This window comes from Quercus robur, chromosome 9, assembly GCF_932294415.1.
Source record: "Quercus robur chromosome 9, dhQueRobu3.1, whole genome shotgun sequence".
NCBI lineage: Eukaryota > Viridiplantae > Streptophyta > Magnoliopsida > Fagales > Fagaceae > Quercus > Quercus robur.
Genome location: NC_065542.1, coordinates 10,842,500 through 10,859,499, shown reverse-complemented (window position 1 = coordinate 10,859,499; position 17,000 = coordinate 10,842,500). Strand labels below are relative to the sequence as shown.

The 17,000-nt window shown below is 34.9% G+C and overlaps 1 protein-coding gene and 2 long non-coding RNA genes across 3 annotated transcripts; all 3 read left to right on the top strand.

Annotated features, from left to right (window-relative positions):
• Positions 1-875: 875 nt before the first annotated feature.
• Positions 876-3,674, top strand: LOC126700699 (uncharacterized). The gene is made up of 6 exons (XM_050398901.1): positions 876-1,035; positions 2,035-2,339; positions 2,432-2,653; positions 2,755-2,847; positions 3,407-3,508; positions 3,603-3,674. The coding sequence occupies exons 1-6, from the start codon at positions 876-878 to the stop codon at positions 3,672-3,674; spliced, it is 954 nt and encodes a 317-aa protein (XP_050254858.1).
• Positions 3,675-3,685: 11 nt separating this feature from the next.
• On the top strand, positions 3,686-4,843 carry LOC126699517 (uncharacterized). Its single transcript, XR_007646804.1, has 3 exons — positions 3,686-4,061; positions 4,152-4,191; positions 4,548-4,843. It is a non-coding gene; the product is annotated as an uncharacterized LOC126699517 (long non-coding RNA).
• A 3,287-nt stretch (positions 4,844-8,130) lies between these two features.
• On the top strand, positions 8,131-15,347 carry LOC126699072 (uncharacterized). Its single transcript, XR_007646677.1, has 3 exons — positions 8,131-8,271; positions 13,768-13,879; positions 14,886-15,347. It is a non-coding gene; the product is annotated as an uncharacterized LOC126699072 (long non-coding RNA).
• The last annotated feature ends 1,653 nt before the right edge of the window (positions 15,348-17,000 follow it).

The following is a 17,000-nucleotide window of genomic DNA, read 5'->3' as shown; positions in this document are numbered from 1 at the left end:
TGTAATAGGATATTGTTGTGGTATGCGTAATTGTGTTATAGTTAATTATTATTGAAATTATAAGTTCTCATTTGTAAAGGCATATTGCATGTAAAGTTTGACATTGTTGCATATATATGTACAAACTGTTATTTTGTCAAAATTGTTAAAAAATAAAAGTTTGAACATGTAATCACTAATAACATAGACATATCTTTCCGGTTCGTTCAAGGCTCTGGAGTCACTATGACTCTGCGTATGACTTGAAAAGCACAACCTAGAAGGATTTAGACGTTTGAAAGGGTTGTTATTGTGAATTCCTCCCTATCAGTCTATGACCCTATTCTCTTTCACAATTTGCCTACGGATGTATGTAGTATGTACATGATTTAATTGTGATTGAGCATGACTAATATGTGATTAAGCTAACTCAAACAAAGTGGGAAGTGTGAACATAATTTTAGTAGGAAATTAATAGGCTAAAATAAAACTTACTTCATTTACATAACAAAGTTGCTACAAACGAGACTAAATCTTTACCTATACTAAAAGAGAAAATTGTAGGGAAAAACATTCAACATGGTTTTGGTACGGGGTTGAGTTGTCTTTTTTTTTTTCTTACTTTGAAATGAAGACTCTAGTTACACTTGTGTCTTTGTTATAGGATATATGTGTCCTCATGACTTAAGAAACGGATTGATACTCATATATAATTATTAGGTGAAACTGTTACTTCTTCATGTTGTTGCATATATATGTTATAACTGTTATATTTTCGTGTTGTTAAGAAATAATAGTTTTAACATACATAATTATCTTTACTACAGTTAACAATTATTGGCCGTGTTTCTTAACCATTTTTCCTCTTTGTGCTGTAAAAGGTGTTGGACGCAACAATGGGGAGGAAACGTCAGTTGCGACTTATTTACGTTGGGCAAGGATCATCACAGTCACGACAACGGGTGGAGGCAGCTGATGAGGAACCCCACATTTCTGAGGACGCAAGACCGGTGGCAACACCGGTGGCAAGTGACGATGATGAGACACTAGCTCCAGGTATTGGTCATGTTTTCGAATGTAAGGTTTGATGTTTATTATTGGATGCTTAGATCAATTCTAGCTAATGCATATAGGAATTCATTTGGTTCACAGTTTTTTAATATTGTAGGATTAATTTATGTTTTGCAATTTCAATTATGAGTTGGTGGTTTACATCATTTCATAATATAATTAAAATATCAAGGTATATTGAGTATATTCTGCTGACTTTGGTCCGTTTGGTCCGTTTGGTCCATTAATTTCCTTTGGGTCCAATTCAGTCGGTTTTGGTCTATTTGGTCCTATTTGGTCTGCTCAGTCCATTCATTTCTGCTCAGTCTATTTTGGTCCTACAGTGTCTACCTCGGCCCTTTAGGTCCACTATGGTCCATTCGATCACTTCAGTCCAATTTCATGGCATTGGTTTTTCAATTGGGATGTTCCTGACATGTTATATACTTGACTCGAAGCCAACTATATGCAGTAAAGTATAACCAAGACATTCCCTCTATATTTCCAAATTAACAAAGTGTGGAAAAATGCAAAACCTTGATTATAAATTCCAAGTATGTAGGATCTATTTCATCTTGGGTATCATTCTATCCGGAGAGAGATTAAAAAAAAAATGTGATATGTTCTTGTAGATTATTGTTATACTTGCTTAATTAAGCTAGCAATTTCCAATTACCAGTTAACTTTAGGAAATTGGTAAATAAATTTGCTGAAGTTGAATGATCAAAGAGAAGATCGGGTTGAAATTATATATTCTAAATCCAAATTTATTAAGGATAATTGAAGGCAACCCGTGACGAAGCATGGTTGCTCGTCTTTTCAGAAAGCTACGTAAGTGGGTTACATGAATGCGTGGGAGAAAGGCCTAAATTTACTTATGTTTTGTAACCATGAAATCCTAAACCTTTTATTATTTCAATTGGTAGATGCATAATTTTTGCATGGTGACATTTTTCACTAGTTCTAAGCTTTGTGAAATCAGTTCTAATATTGTTGGTCTTGTAGATACAGATGATTATATTCAAACCCAAACACCGGTACAAAATCCAGCACCGGAACAAAATCAAGCATCAGAAAATAGGCCTGGAAAACGTGGGAAAACCAGGTTGGCTGACATATGGGCAATGACTGGTGAGTACAAAATTCAGTTGCCGTTAAATGATGAAGGCCAACCGATTGGCGATGACGGGGAATTGTTCGTTCGATGGTTGGGCTCGTTTTGCGAGAATGGTCTATTGTGCCCGCTTACGCCTGCTGGGTGGCCAAGTGTCCCTCAAAAGTTTAAAAAGGATTGTTGGACGGAGATTGAGGTAGTATGAAAATGAAATATTAGTTATTTTTATTTACACCTGCTGTCCTAATTAAAATACTACATTTTGCTAACTCCACTGTCTTATTTTAGCAACGGTATATAATTGATCCCACTATTGTCAAACCACCCAATCAAATGGGATGGGCAATGAGTCAGCTAGGAGAACTAAGGAGGAATCGCAGGACCAAGTTGAAGAAGGATCACAAAAAACCTGGGCTGTCACGTGAACAAGTATTGGCTATTGAATCGCCTGGGGTTATCCCAGCACAGTGGAAGGAGATGGTTGATTATTGGTTCAATGAAAAAACTGAGGTACTGCTACTTTTTTCGTCTTACTCATGTTCATGGTAATTTAGTGAAGAGATGTTTTGATTTTTTTAAATTTTCTTTTTTTGATGGTAATGTGGTTGCAGACATTAAGTCTGAAAAACAAGGCGAGTCGAGACAAGCAGAAAGACATAGCAAGATGTGGGGCCAAAAGTTTTGCTCAAATTTCTGCTGAAATGGTAATAAGTAAACTTAGAGTTCATAAATGCCTACATGATGTCCCCTGATATTTTGAGGTCAAATTTTCCAACTTAATCTCATTTCATATGTTTTAGGAATAAGGATAAGTTAATTAAATTATAGGTTTTTTGGTAAGTAACAAATGCAATACATAGCTTTATGCATCCTTGTAATATATATAGAGATGACGTTGTTAATCCTCTTAATGTATACATCACCCATGGGTAATTTTACTAAGTCCAAACATTTTAGGTTACTCATGGGTAATTTGAGATGCGCATCTCAATCTTATCTCAAATAGAGTGTTATTATAGAAAGTTTATGATGCCTATTTTCTAACTCTCCATGTCATTTTTATTTTTAATCTCTTCATTTAACAACCCCATGTGTATTTGGAAGGTAGCTAAATCCTCTCATTATGTTACTACTCTCTCAGCTTTATCTTTATTTCAGTAACTTTGTTATGTTATGACTATCTCATTGTGGACTTGTGTTAATTGTGGCATAAAAACATTATATAGTTAGTGTTTATTGTAATTATGTTTGTTCATCATATAGGCGAAAGATAAAGGGGCGGCAGTCGAACGCGCGGATGTATTTCAAAAAATATACCGTACGAAAGATGGGGTTGCTGTTAGTGACCGTGTGCAAGATCAGATGGTAAGGACAATTTAATCGAATTGAATTTTAGTGTATTTTGTGTTTGTATTAATTCTGGTGTGTAATATGTTGTTTGGTTTTTGTGGGAAAACAGGATAGGATGGCAGTACTTTTGAATGAACAGGACATACGACTACACGGAGAGATTGGTAATGGAATCCTCTAGTCGAAGGACGATGCATATGCTCGGGTGATAGGTCTTGATGAGCGCCCAGGTCGTGTACGTGGGGTAGGCTTTGGGATCACCCCATCAGGAAGAAGTGCCAAAAACGCATCACAGTTTACCTCGACTACTACTCCATTGTCAAGCAGAACTCACGAAAGGATGTCAGACTTGGAGACGAGTCATGAAGAGCTAAGGGAGGCACTAGCTAAATCTAGGGAGGAACTAGCAATTTGTAGGGGGGAAGTAGCTCAATCCGAGGCGAGGCATAGGGAGGAAATGGCTGAAGCTGAGGCGAGGGCCGAAGCACGGATGGCTGAAATGATGGCGTCGATGAAAACCATGTTTGCTTCATTTAGCCAGGGGATACATAATTTGGGTTATTCTCAGGTACTAAACAAATTTTATTTAGCCAAGAACTTAATATCTTGCACACGCATTGGTATGTGATATTAATACGATGCTTTTAATATATTTTAGGATGACAGTGCTTGATGGGAATGGAACTGTGAATCCTGAGGTAAAACAAAATTTCTCTACAAACAATAGCCTTTATATAAACATACCATGCTATGATGGATAAAGTATTGCTGAACTTGATTGAATTCGAAGTTTTGAGTAGGTTGTTTTAACGAATAGTTGAACTATTGCATAGTCTTCCTCTCATGTTACTCTTTGTATATATATATTTTTTTTAATCCAAATGAGCTCTCTCCCTCATAACATTATTCTCCCAAATTGCTCCATTGTGAGGCCTTTTGATACAACTGTGCATCTAAGCATTGCGGAATTACAATTTCAAATTCATGTTTAGAGTATTATGTATTGGGGGCAAAAATTTGGCAAATTTAACTCCCGCTAGAATAATTTGTGCAGACTTATTTTGAAGTGGACAACAAAGCAAATTGGTTGCTGCTGTGGCTGTTTGAGAGCAATTTAGAATGTACAAAAATCATTTTGGTATATTTTTTGTGATGTACAAAAATCCTTGTGATGTAGGAATGCGAACTTGTGTATTTCCTTTGTGATGTTCATGAAACTTGTGATGTTTATTATGGAACTTGTGATCTTGGGATGTAATGACGTTTATGCAACTTGTTTATTTTCTTTTTGATGTATATGGAACTTGTGATGTAGGAATGGGAAGTTGTTTAATTCCCTTGTGATGTTTATGGAACTTGTTTATTTTCTTTTTGATGTATATGGAACTTGTTTAATTCCCTTGTGATGTTTATGGAACTTGTTTATTTTCTTTTTGATGTATATGGAACTTGTGATGTAGGAATGGAAGTTGTTTAATTCCCTTGTGATGTTTATGGAATATGTGATTCTTGGAATGTAATAAGTTGTGAAAGAAGGAATGTAATAAGTTGTGTGTATAGCAGGAAGTTCAGAAAGCAGAGAAAAAAAAATGAAAAAAAAAAAAAAAAAAAACCTATAGCCGCGTTTTTTAAAACGCGGCTATAGCTTGATAAATGTTGCTGGGAAATGCTAAAAAACGCGGCTATAGGGTGATAAATGTTGCTGGGAAATGCTATAGCCGCGTTTGAAACGCAGCTCCAGCTGGGTCTATAGCCGCGTTTCTTAGAAACGCCGCTATAGGTTCCGTTTTGAGCTGCGTTTCAAACGCGGCTACAGACGTCGGATTCAGGTTGTTTGGAATGCCTATAGCCGCGTTTTTAAAAACGCGGCTATAGGTCCGCCGCCATAGCCGCGTTTGAAACGCAGCTCGAAGCTGTCCTGGAGCCGCGTTTTTCGTAAACGCGGCTATAGGCCGATTCCTAGAGCCGCGTTTAGAAAACGCGGCTAGAGGTCTAGTTTTAGCCGCGTTTTTTGAAAACGCGGCTATAGGCTTTGAGCTGCGGACTTTAGGCCGCGTTTATAAACGCGGCCATAGGAAATGCGGCTAAAAGCCTTTAGCCGCGTTTTTGGGGTCTTAAGCTGCGTTTTTCAAACGCAGCTTTAGACCCTTTTTTTTGTAGTGTACACATGTGCGCATGTTCTAGAATGTCCATAAATTTTTTTAAATAAAAAGAATTCTAGAACACATATGTCCATAAATTTTCAAAACTATTTTATTTGTTATTGTTTGTGTTACTTTATATTTACAAAAAGCTTTGTAAACTTTCAAGATCAAACAAGTCTTAAAACACAAATTGACAGCCTTTTTAAGGTTTGTTTTACTGTTTCTTGATATTCTTATGATTGAAGAATGAAGAATGGATGAACTCTTCTTACACAATATGACCAGTTTTATTTTTCATTGATATTCCATTGAGATATTTAATTTAATTTAACGTGTTGAATTTCCACGAGGAGGAAAAAAAGAAGGGAAGAAAAAGTGATGGTCTGAAATTGATTGAACATGACAAGGTGGCCTAAATGTTCCTCATTTCTTCCTCATACCTTAAATTATCATGGACTCTGTAAAGTTTAATAAATGCCATGCACATCATGGGGCCTAGTGACATTTTAAGGTACCACGTATTGTTAAGGAAATTAATAATCATTTGAAAAAGAATGTAACTTTGAGGCATGTTAAAAATATTTCTTTAAAATTGATAATTGCCCTATTCAAAGGAGTTTGTTATCCAATTAAAAAAAAAAAAAAATTCATGCACATGATGTTCAAGTACACACGCACACATGTTCTGGAATGTCCATAAATTTTTTAAAACAAAAAGAGTTCTAGAACACATATGTCCATAAATTTTCAAAACTATTTTATTTGTTACTGTTTGTGTTACTTTATATTTACAAAAAAACTTTGTAAACTTTCAAGATCAAACAAGTCTTAAAACACAAATTGACACCCTTTTTTAAGGTATGTTTTTCTGTTTCCTGATATTCCTATGGTTGAAGAACAAAGAATGGATGAACTCTTCTTACGCGGTTGGACTAGTTTTATTTTTCATTGATATTCCACTGAGATATTTAATTTAATTTAACGTGTTGAATTTCCACGATGAGGAAAAAAAGAAGAGAAGAAAAAGTTATGGTTTGAAATTGGTTGAACATGACAAGGTGGTCATAATATTCCTCGTTTCTTCGTCAAAACTTAAATTATCATGGACTCCGTGAAGTTTAGTCAATGCCATGCACATCATGGGATCCAGTGACATTTTAAGGTACCACGTATTGTTAAGAAAATTGATAATTATTTGAAAAAGAATGTAACTTTGAGGCATGTTAAAAATATTTCTTTAAAATTGATAATTGTCCTATTCAAACGTGTTTGTTATTCAATTTATAAAAAAATAAAAAAAAAATAAAAAATCATGCACATGACGTTCAAGTACACATGCGCGCATGTTCTAGAATGTCCATAAATTTTTTTAAATAAAAAGAATTCTAGAACACATATGTCCATAAATTTTCAAAACTATTTTATTTGTTATTGTTTGTGTTACTTTATATTTACAAAAAGCTTTGTAAACTTTCAAGATCAAACAAGTCTTAAAACACAAATTGACAGCCTTTTTAAGGTTTGTTTTACTGTTTCTTGATATTCTTATGATTGAAGAATGAAGAATGGATGAACTCTTCTTACACAATATGACCAGTTTTATTTTTCATTGATATTCCATTGAGATATTTAATTTAATTTAACGTGTTGAATTTTCACGAGGAGGAAAAAAAGAAGGGAAGAAAAAGTGATGGTCTGAAATTGATTGAACATGACAAGGTGGCCTAAATGTTCCTCATTTCTTCCTCATACCTTAAATTATCATGGACTCTGTAAAGTTTAATAAATGCCATGCACATCATGGGGCCTAGTGACATTTTAAGGTACCACGCATTGTTAAGGAAATTAATAATCATTTGAAAAAAAATGTAACTTTGAGGCATGTTAAAAATATTATCACTTGGCTGGTCTATAAACAATGTCACAGAACCAAAAAAAAAAAAAAAAACAACCCATGCCAAACGCAACGCAGCCGCTACGTAAACGCACCCAATTGACTAAAATATTTAGCTTTTCTTCTTTAAAAAAAAAAAAAAAGAGTTGACGGAGAAAATAAAAGTCTTTACGTGTGGGTCATAGTACTCCACTGGCAAGTGGCAAGCAATGAGAGCCGCAATTGCCTTATCTGTAAATTGCTCTTCCTCGCCCTTTTCTATTCAGAAGAAAAAATATTGCAGCTTCCTCACATTTTGAAAGACATGTCACTCACCACTCTTTTGTGAAAAAAGTAATTTTAGTTAACCAAAAAAAAAATTAAAAAATCTTTCGTATTAATTCTGTTTCGAAAACCGGTGTCTGACTTAACTAACTAAAATATTAAAACTTTTCTTCTTAAAAAATAAAAAAAAGTTGACTGAGAAAATAATAGTCTTTACGTGTGGGTCATAGTACTTCACTGGCAAATTATGAGAGCCGCAATTGCCTTATCTGTAAATTGCTCTTCCTCACCCTTATATATTCAGAAGAAAAAATATTGCATCTCACATTTTGAAAGTCCTATCACTCTTTCCACTCTTCCTCACCCTTATCTTTATCTGTAAATTTCCACTCTTTTGTTTCCGGATTCTCTAGTTCGACGTCGTAAAAGTAAAACGCCCCCTAGCTAGGCTGAGTTCTACAAGCTTCAACTTCACTGTACGTAGATAGTAGATACACCTTCTCTCTCCTCTCTCATATTATCTCTTGCTTTATATATAGAACTAATTTGTAATCCTATATATATTCATGAATACACTTAAAGACATACAATAAGATATATAATATAAATTCCTATATATATAATTTAAATATTATTGATAGTTATTTTTATATTTTGTTAACTCTTTAAAAAATTTTGTAAGGATATTATTAGGTATAAAATGTAAATTGTTTATTTTTTTTAATTATTGTGAAGCATCTTTTTATTTTTATTTTTTTTTTTACGATTCATTTATTATAAACTCTTTAATTTTTGTATTTAATAACTCACTTGAATGAATATTTATGATGTGGTCTCACATTTGATTCCAAAATTAAAAAATAAAATTCTTTAAGAATAAATAATTTAGGACACATAACACAAAATTGGAACTCTAATTTGAATTTTTCTCAGACTTTACCTATTATATATATATATATAGATTTGTATTGTTTGGTTTTATCACGATGAACAACAATTAAACAGTTTTTTTTTTTTTTTTAATACAGACTGAGATTTGGAGTTATGAGTTATTGCACCCTGCAAATTATCCTTCAATGAATATTGAAATTAAAAAAAATTTACTTTTAATCTCAATTCTTAGATTTTTTTTTTTTTTAACCTTTTAACTTTAAACTTTTTTATTTTTGATATTTTTAGCTCACGTTAGCGTGGTAACTAATTACAGGCTATATGAGAATAAAGTAGCGATAGTGAGCTACTTATATGAGAAATAATAAAATTTCCAACTCAATAGGTGTGAATTTGTTGTGTACGTTGCATAATTCTTTCTTCTATCTCATGCATGATTTAGAGATTTTCTTAAAATATTCTTTATTAAATAGTGACAAACAGGAAAAAAAAAAATTGTGGTCTTTTTAAACTATTCTTTACGTTCTCGTATTTTTATAAAATGTATCACAATCTTTAATAGAAATATTATTTGATTCTTTAGCTCCTAATACTTTTTAATTTTTCTTTGAACTCTTTCGTTTCACATTCCGGCACCCAGATGCTACGTTTGAGAGATTCTCGATCATGCGAATAAACAAATATAGTAATATACACTTCCTGCGCCACCTTCAGTTCAATTAATAACGTCCTTAATTTTATTTGGACAAATCTACCTTTGAAAAAGAAAATTTTTTTTGAGGTGTTTGTATAATTTTGACAAAAAATAAAAAAATTGATGTAAAAGTAATGATTTATGATTTTTTTTTTAAACAAAACTAAAGTCAACATATGTCCTGATCTCCTCACGCGCCGGACATCCTTCAAGCGTGTAGACGGGCCACACGTGCCACACGTGCCACACGTGTCGCACGTGCCACACGTGTCGCACGTGCCACACGTGTCGCACGTGCCACACGTGTCGCACGTGCCACACGTGTCGCACGTGCCACATGCGTCCTCAGCAATGTGACGTCATGGATGACGTCATCCCCATGTTGCTGACCCGTTGGTCCAGATTAGACCCGGACCGACCCGGTTTGACCCGGATCCGAACCCCCTGAAACAAAAAAAAAAAAAAAAAAAAAAAGAGAAAGAAAGTGCTTGGACCAAGCGGACCTTTGACCATGACCAAAAAGTCAGAAATTTCAAAACGGACCTGCCCCACTCAATTTTTCAAGTACATTCCGATTTTGGGACCCATTCCTTCATTCGAGGCTTGAAAATTGTGCAAACGTCCAATTTCCAAAAAATTTGACTTTTGTGCAAATGTTGACCAAACGTCAAATTTTTAAGATGGATCTGTCTTGCACAATTTTTCGTGTACATTCCGATTTTGGGGTCCGTTTCATCACTTGAGACTCGAAAATTGCACAAATGGCCCAAATTCCAAGACAGTTGACTTTGATGTTGAAATCAACCTAAAGTCAAAATTTTCAAGTCACACTTGCCTTTCTCAATTTTTCATGTACATTCCAAATTTGGGGTCTATTTCTTCATTTGAGAATCCAAAATTTCCCAAATAATGTGATCCTACAACTGTTGGCTTTGAAGTGAACTCTGACCAAGAATCAAGACATTCGAGCAACGTTTGTTCTATTCGTACTTTCACGAAGATTCTGATTTTGAAATCCACTTATTGGTTTTGGACTTGGTGATCACCAATCAAACCCAAATCTTTGAAGTACTGACGATGTCCGAAACTTAAACTCCTGAGATCAAAATTTGAGATTCATCCACTTAATTGGGATCTCCTCAGGGTTATTCTCCAGATTTCATCAAGACTTGCCTTTCAAAGTACAAATGAACTCTCACAAGTGTGTCTTGAAATTACACAGGGTCATTAGTTCAATCTGCTATTCCCGTTCGATGCCTACCAGTCTCCAACTTACCTTTCCCATTCGGTGCCTACCATTCCCACCTACCGTTCCCACCTACCATTCTCACCTATCGTTCCCACCTACCGTTCCCATCTACCATTCTCACCAAAAATTCTCAACTACCATTCTTAACTACCTACCTACCTACCATTCTTCATCTCTCTACTATAAATAGGAGGGCCGGGTTCATCAAAAACTCATCAAAAAAAAAAAAAAACACTGAATCATGAAATGAAGATTTGCCTCTTTCAGATTTTCAAATCCTCCTTTTCACAACCATTTCTCACTATGACCTCATCATTCTCAATACCTAGCAATCAATTTTGCTTCATAATCGGTTTGAGATCAACCCTCCCATGGGTCGGTCGAAACCCTATTTACAACATCATTGCAGTTTTGAGATCCAAACAAACTTTGTTTCTCCACTTAACAACCACCTTTGTCCATAAAATTACTCATAACAAGGTTTGCATCGCCCTCCCATGCTTCCGTGGACTTGGTTGGCCAGGAAATCCAAGTCCAGCGGACACACCTGTTCCTAACCTCAGGGCTCCTGTGGTCTCTTTCCAATTGCTTGGTCTTCCAGCAGAAGCAGTGGTTCGGAACAAACAGCAACTTGTCTGGTTTCCAAACCAGGTTCACAAGTTAGTTCCATCTTTCATTTTTTCTGTGCTTTTCCAACAAGTGGCAGTAGATGAAGATGGTAAAAAGTGTTGGGGTATCCTACAAATTGTTTTCCATCCAACACTTAAAACAACCTTCAAGGCGCCAGCTCATCAGAATTCAGCCTTTGGTGCCGGTAAATGGTCATCAAAGCTTTATTCCATGTCCCCACTACTATGGGACCCAAAGGTCATCGTTGCTGGTACCTCAAAACTCATTTTCTGAAATTACTCCAACTTAAAATCAGCTTGAAGAATTTCAGAAGGTACTCTTCTGAAATTACTTCAACATAACGTCCGTCAGCATGGTCCCATTACACAGGCGCATTCAATTACTTGCTGTCGGACCCCATGCAACACACAGTCAGTCCCATATTCAAAGTTGTACTTCCCATAAACATCTACACCAGAAGGGTCCCAGCATACAGGGCCAGCACCATGGTGGTGTATGCTTTGCTCATTTGCTTTGCTTCATCTCTATCTTCTTCGTTGCCACTACCAGCATACCCAGAATACATAAGCTTCTGAAATTACTTCAACTTAACTTGAGTGATACAATTATGCAGGTGCATTCAACCACTTTCCCACCTGTCCTCGTTGTAATCCAAAGCGTGATCTTCTGAAATAACTTCACCAGAAGTTCTTAAGAACACGAGGCTAGCTCTATGACCCTGCATGCTGTATCCAGCCACCATTCCCTCATCTTCCCCATCTTCAACATCTTGTGATCGCCGCCAACGATCCAAAATACTCTTTTGAAATTACTTCAACTTAATCTCTGCTAAGAAGGCTCCATCACGCAAGTACGTTCAAATACTTGCAGACCCCTTTTTCGGTCTCATCAAAGCCTTTCGTATGGGTGGGTCTACTCTTCGGAACTTATCTCATCCTTCTGAAAGCTCCACCACCTTCAACAGCTCCACCACCTTTGACTACTTCACTTAAAGAGTCAAGTACCAAAAATCCATTTTTTTTCGAAACTCATTCCCACACCACGCTCCAAGACTGTGTGCGTGAACGAGTTTCGAGGGGGCATTTGTAGAGAGGGAAAATTCCCGACCTATCGCAAGCTGACACGTCACATTACCAAGTCCACAAAATACAGCCAATTACAGAGCACCATGTATTGCTGCTAGGTTTTGCTATCACTATTCAGAAGCCAACAGAAATTTGCTAAGTGTCATGCAAGAACCAATCACGCATCAGCACACGTGTAAGCGATGACTCAAGCAGCCTCGCACGTGTAAGCGATGACTCAAGCAGTCCAACACGTGTAAGCGATGACACAAGCGGACCAATCAGGCTGTGACATGTGTCACCAATCAAGTTCCGCCACGTATCGCTCACCCACCCCAAAACTCCTATAAATAGAAGCCTTCCTGAGACATTTAGGAGGACCAGAATTGAGAAGTAAAAAAGCTCTGTGAAGATCAAGCCTCAAAGCCTTCAAGAACTTCAAGAACTTCAACCCCAAAAATCGAAGAACATTCGAAGCAGAATCATCCAGATCATCTGCCTAGATCCTAAAGTTCACGGGAATCAAGCCAAAAGTGTCCAAAAACATCAACAAATCACAAATCATTGAAGCTCAACGGATTCAAGCCTCTAAAGCTCCGAAGAACTTCCACCACAAACTTTCGAAGACGAAGAACGCACGAAGAACACGAAGAACGCGAAGAACAAAGGATTTCTAAACAAGCTCATAGCCAGAGATCCATTGTAATTCCGTTTTAGTAATCTTCAATCCATCCCTCAACCAAATTGAAGGATATTTTGTGTTCAAGTCAAATCCACATTACCATAAATCTAATCAATAAGTTTTGCAAGGAGATCGAATCAGAGGATCACTCTTTTGTAATTCCAGAGAATTGTACCACACAATCATCAATACAAAATTCGCATTTGTGAAACTATTTTACTTGTTTGATTAATTTCAAACTAGAAATTTAGTCGCTTACAGCAATTTTTGAGTGAAGGTGAGATTTGAGTAGTGAGTTTTGAGTTTTGAGATTGAGTTATGAGTTTTAAGTTTGAGTTTGAGTTATGAAAATTGAGACACCTCTAAACCAAACGGGCCCTTAGTCTCTTGGCTTTTGGTTCTGATTTTTAGCTTTTGTAAGTCCCATGTATGGGACCACCTTTATGGGAGAGGGAGCTATATGCAATAGGCTAAGACCATTATTAACCGGTGATCTTGATTTTTGTTTCCTTACCATACTTTTACGGTCTTTCTTCATATATCTACCAAGTATATTCTTTGTCTTATTATTTTTCTCAAAAAAAATATATATATTCTTCGTCTTATTAATTAACTTATTATTTACCAAAAAGTTTGTACTTATCTATATTCTCTTTTTTTTTTTTTTTTTTTTTTTTTTTTTTTGAGAAAACTCTATTCTTATTACTTTATGTATATTCTAGTTAAAATTCTAAGATTAATATGTTTGCCCAATTTTTGCAGTTCTTATGGTCAAGGCCTTCAAACAAGCAACTATCTCTGGGAAAGTTGCTTTTCAATTTTTATCTCTATCTTGGGCTTGCTGCTATTTTTATATTTCCTTGAAAATTTGAAGGTAAATACTCAATTCTTTCTTCTCTCCTTTTCTTACTAAAAAAGGTTTGAGATTGTAGTGGAGGTGGGGTGGGGTTGTTGATTGTTAGCTGAATTGAGAGGTGGGACTACTCATCTATGATTATGTGAAGATTAGACCAAAAAATCAGCTTCTAAAAACAATTATTGCCTCAAGCCTAGTCATGCATTCTTTGAAAGGTTAAAAACAAAATAGGTTTTGATTATTTCACATCTTTTATAGTGTCTTCATTATGTATATTTTGTTATATTTCGAGTAAAATATGGACATTTAATCCGAAAGTGTGGACATTGTATAAAGTATTTCACATTCGGTGAAACAATGATTGGAAAAAACGGAAAAAGGAAAAAAAAGAAGAGGCTGTAGTTAGTGCAATCGGCCAAACCTACCTCATCAACTTCTAGAGTACTATTATTGTTTCCCTAGTTTTGTTTCATTCTTCGTTTTTGGTACTAATCTTGGTACCCTCTTCTTGATCATGCTTTTGTTTTTGTTGAAATATCAGATCCAATTTTATTTGTTGAAACCAAGAAAACGTATATTTAGATTGTGAGATCAATCTTAGTTTCTATGTTCCCCTCAAATGGAAAAACAGCATTTCACTCTATAGTTCCCTTGTATGCTCGAGGAGTAGAAACCAAAGCACCCCTAATTTCATTCCTCTTCTTCTGCTCTTTTCCCTTTTTATTGCATTAAAAGTGCGACCTAAGATAAGCCTTTTTTTTAAAAGAAAGTTTCAACTTATGGCATCCGCTCCTGATAATAGTTCTTTATCATCAGACCAAGACACCAATTAGTTTTTGGTTTAGACAGAGATTGAATCATAAATCTCTTATACAACCATTAAAGACTTTTCCAATTAAACTAATTGAAATCCACACCTAGGATTAGTCTTAATTTTAGGGTAATGAATATGCATATACTTTATATAAATATGCTAGATATTGTGAGATTTGATAAATTTAACTTACTAGTGGAACTGGAACAGACTTATATAAAGTTGGCAACTAAAAGCTCAGACAAGAACGGCAAGACATCCAAGGAGGAACACAAAAATAGAAGAGGAAAGAGAGAAGAAAAAAAAGGAAGAGGAAAGATCAATTGGAAAGCGAGGAAGCTGTTTCCATGTTTCCAACCAGACTTGCGCTGCAAGAAAGAAAAGTCTTCCCACTTCCCAGTCTAAAGGTACAAGCGATGGGGACGAGATGTTACCGAGTTCATCAGCTACATAAGTCAATTACACCACTGCTCGTTCAAGCTGAGACCTATGTATCATGTTGATCGAGTGTGGGCTATGGAATAATTCTCAACTGGATCTTGATCATTTAATGTACACTAGAAATCGGAAAATAAAATTCTTTTAATCTATTTGAGTGTTGAAATTTGTATAACAATTATTTGCTTTTCTTTCCACCCATAAGATGGATTTCACTGAAAATGTGACTTTTTATTATGTTAATTTGTTATCTACAACTTCAGTCCTGGTTTCCTTAGCTACTACCAAGAAGAGCAATTGGATGTGAAGACTGCTTATGAGTTGTCTCCCATACATATGCTTCACTTCTTGGAAGTTTATTTATTTATTTATTATTCGGGTTTCTGTTTTTGAATATTAATACTTCAATTTTTTTTTTCAAGTTTTCATCCCTGATGTTTACATGAATTTCATTGTTTGTTCCAAAACTTAAAAAACAAAAAAATCCATAAACTTTGTGAAGAGTTTATTTTCAATAGTTTTGGGATAAAATAGGAAAGAAAAAAGAACTTCAATCCAGTGGCAGGTGTAGGATTATTTGTTAGAGGGATCAATAAGAAACATAAATTATATAAAATTTAAAACAAAGGAGAGTTTGAAAATATCGATATTACCCCAAAAAAAAAAAAAAAAACGAAAACAAAAACAAAAACTGAAACACATAAAATTTTATAATTGCTTTTTACAATGTGTTATATTTTGAAATCATACATGATATCTTTATTATCAATCTTACCAATTACATCTCTTTCATATCCAAACAATCATTCATTCATTGATCTCTTAGTTGATATTTATATTATAAATTTGTTAAGATCTAAATGAGTTTTTTTTAACATTTAAGATTAACAAATTTCTAACTTTGTAGTTGGGCTTAGTATTTTCTTTTTATTATTATTATTTGTGTGTGTGTGTTTAAAAGTACCAAAATATTGTTATGATAAAATCTAATATCAAGGTATTCAAATTTTATTTGAAGTGGGGGGGGGGGGGGGGGGGGGACAAAAACAATATTAAAAAATATTATATATTGTGTTTTTTTGGGCTAGTTTCAGGGGTTCATTTGAACCCCGGCCCCGGGCTCCAAGTGGAGCTGCCCTTTTGGGGGGGGGGGGGGGGGGGGGGGGGAAATAGTTTTTTTTTTTTTGTTGGCTAGTTTCAGGGGTTCATTTGAACCCCGGGCTCCAAGTGGAGCTGCCCATGCTTCAATCTTTTTTCAATAGTTTATGAGCAGAAAAAGGTATTTTTTAAAGTTTAAGGACAGAAAGCAAAACATTTTCAATAATTTATGAACAAAAAAAAAAAAAATCATGCAAAATATTGAGAATAAAACAATATTTTATCCTTTTTTAAAGAAGAGAAAAAAAAATAAAGAATATGCAATTTGATCGAAATTTGATATATATACTAATAATATAAAGAATATGCAATTCTAATGTTAGACTTTCAAAATATATTGTCATGTTAATTTTTTAGTAAGTGTTTAAAGGGTTTTTCTTTAAATTAGTTTGGAGAAAAACTTTATCCTTACGTAGCATAATTGCACTGCAAGAAATGAATTAAAAATAAAAAATTTTAAGGGAAGTCTTTCCAGTCCAGTATGAGCGACAATGGGGACAGGGAATTGCCAAGTTAAAAATTGCTTGTTCAAGTTACATACGTACGTAACATGCATGATAATTATGGACTAAGGAATTCTCAATTGGATCTTGATTATTTAATGAAGGCTAGAAAGTTAGAAATACAAAATAAAAATTCATTTTCCTAGACTCTGTTGGCCCATACAAAACTTAGAAGCTTACAGCCTTCAATTATTTGGTTGATTCATGAATGACAGACCTGTGGTAC

Coding starts and splice junctions, on each gene's coding strand:
- LOC126700699 (XM_050398901.1), top strand. CDS start 876: ATGGGGAGGAAACGTCAGTTGCGACTTATTTACGTTGGGCAAGGATCA. Junction 1,036..2,034: donor TGATGAGACACTAGCTCCAG/GTATTGGTCATG, acceptor TTGGTCTTGTAG/ATACAGATGATTATATTCAA. Junction 2,848..3,406: donor CTCAAATTTCTGCTGAAATG/GTAATAAGTAAA, acceptor TTCATCATATAG/GCGAAAGATAAAGGGGCGGC.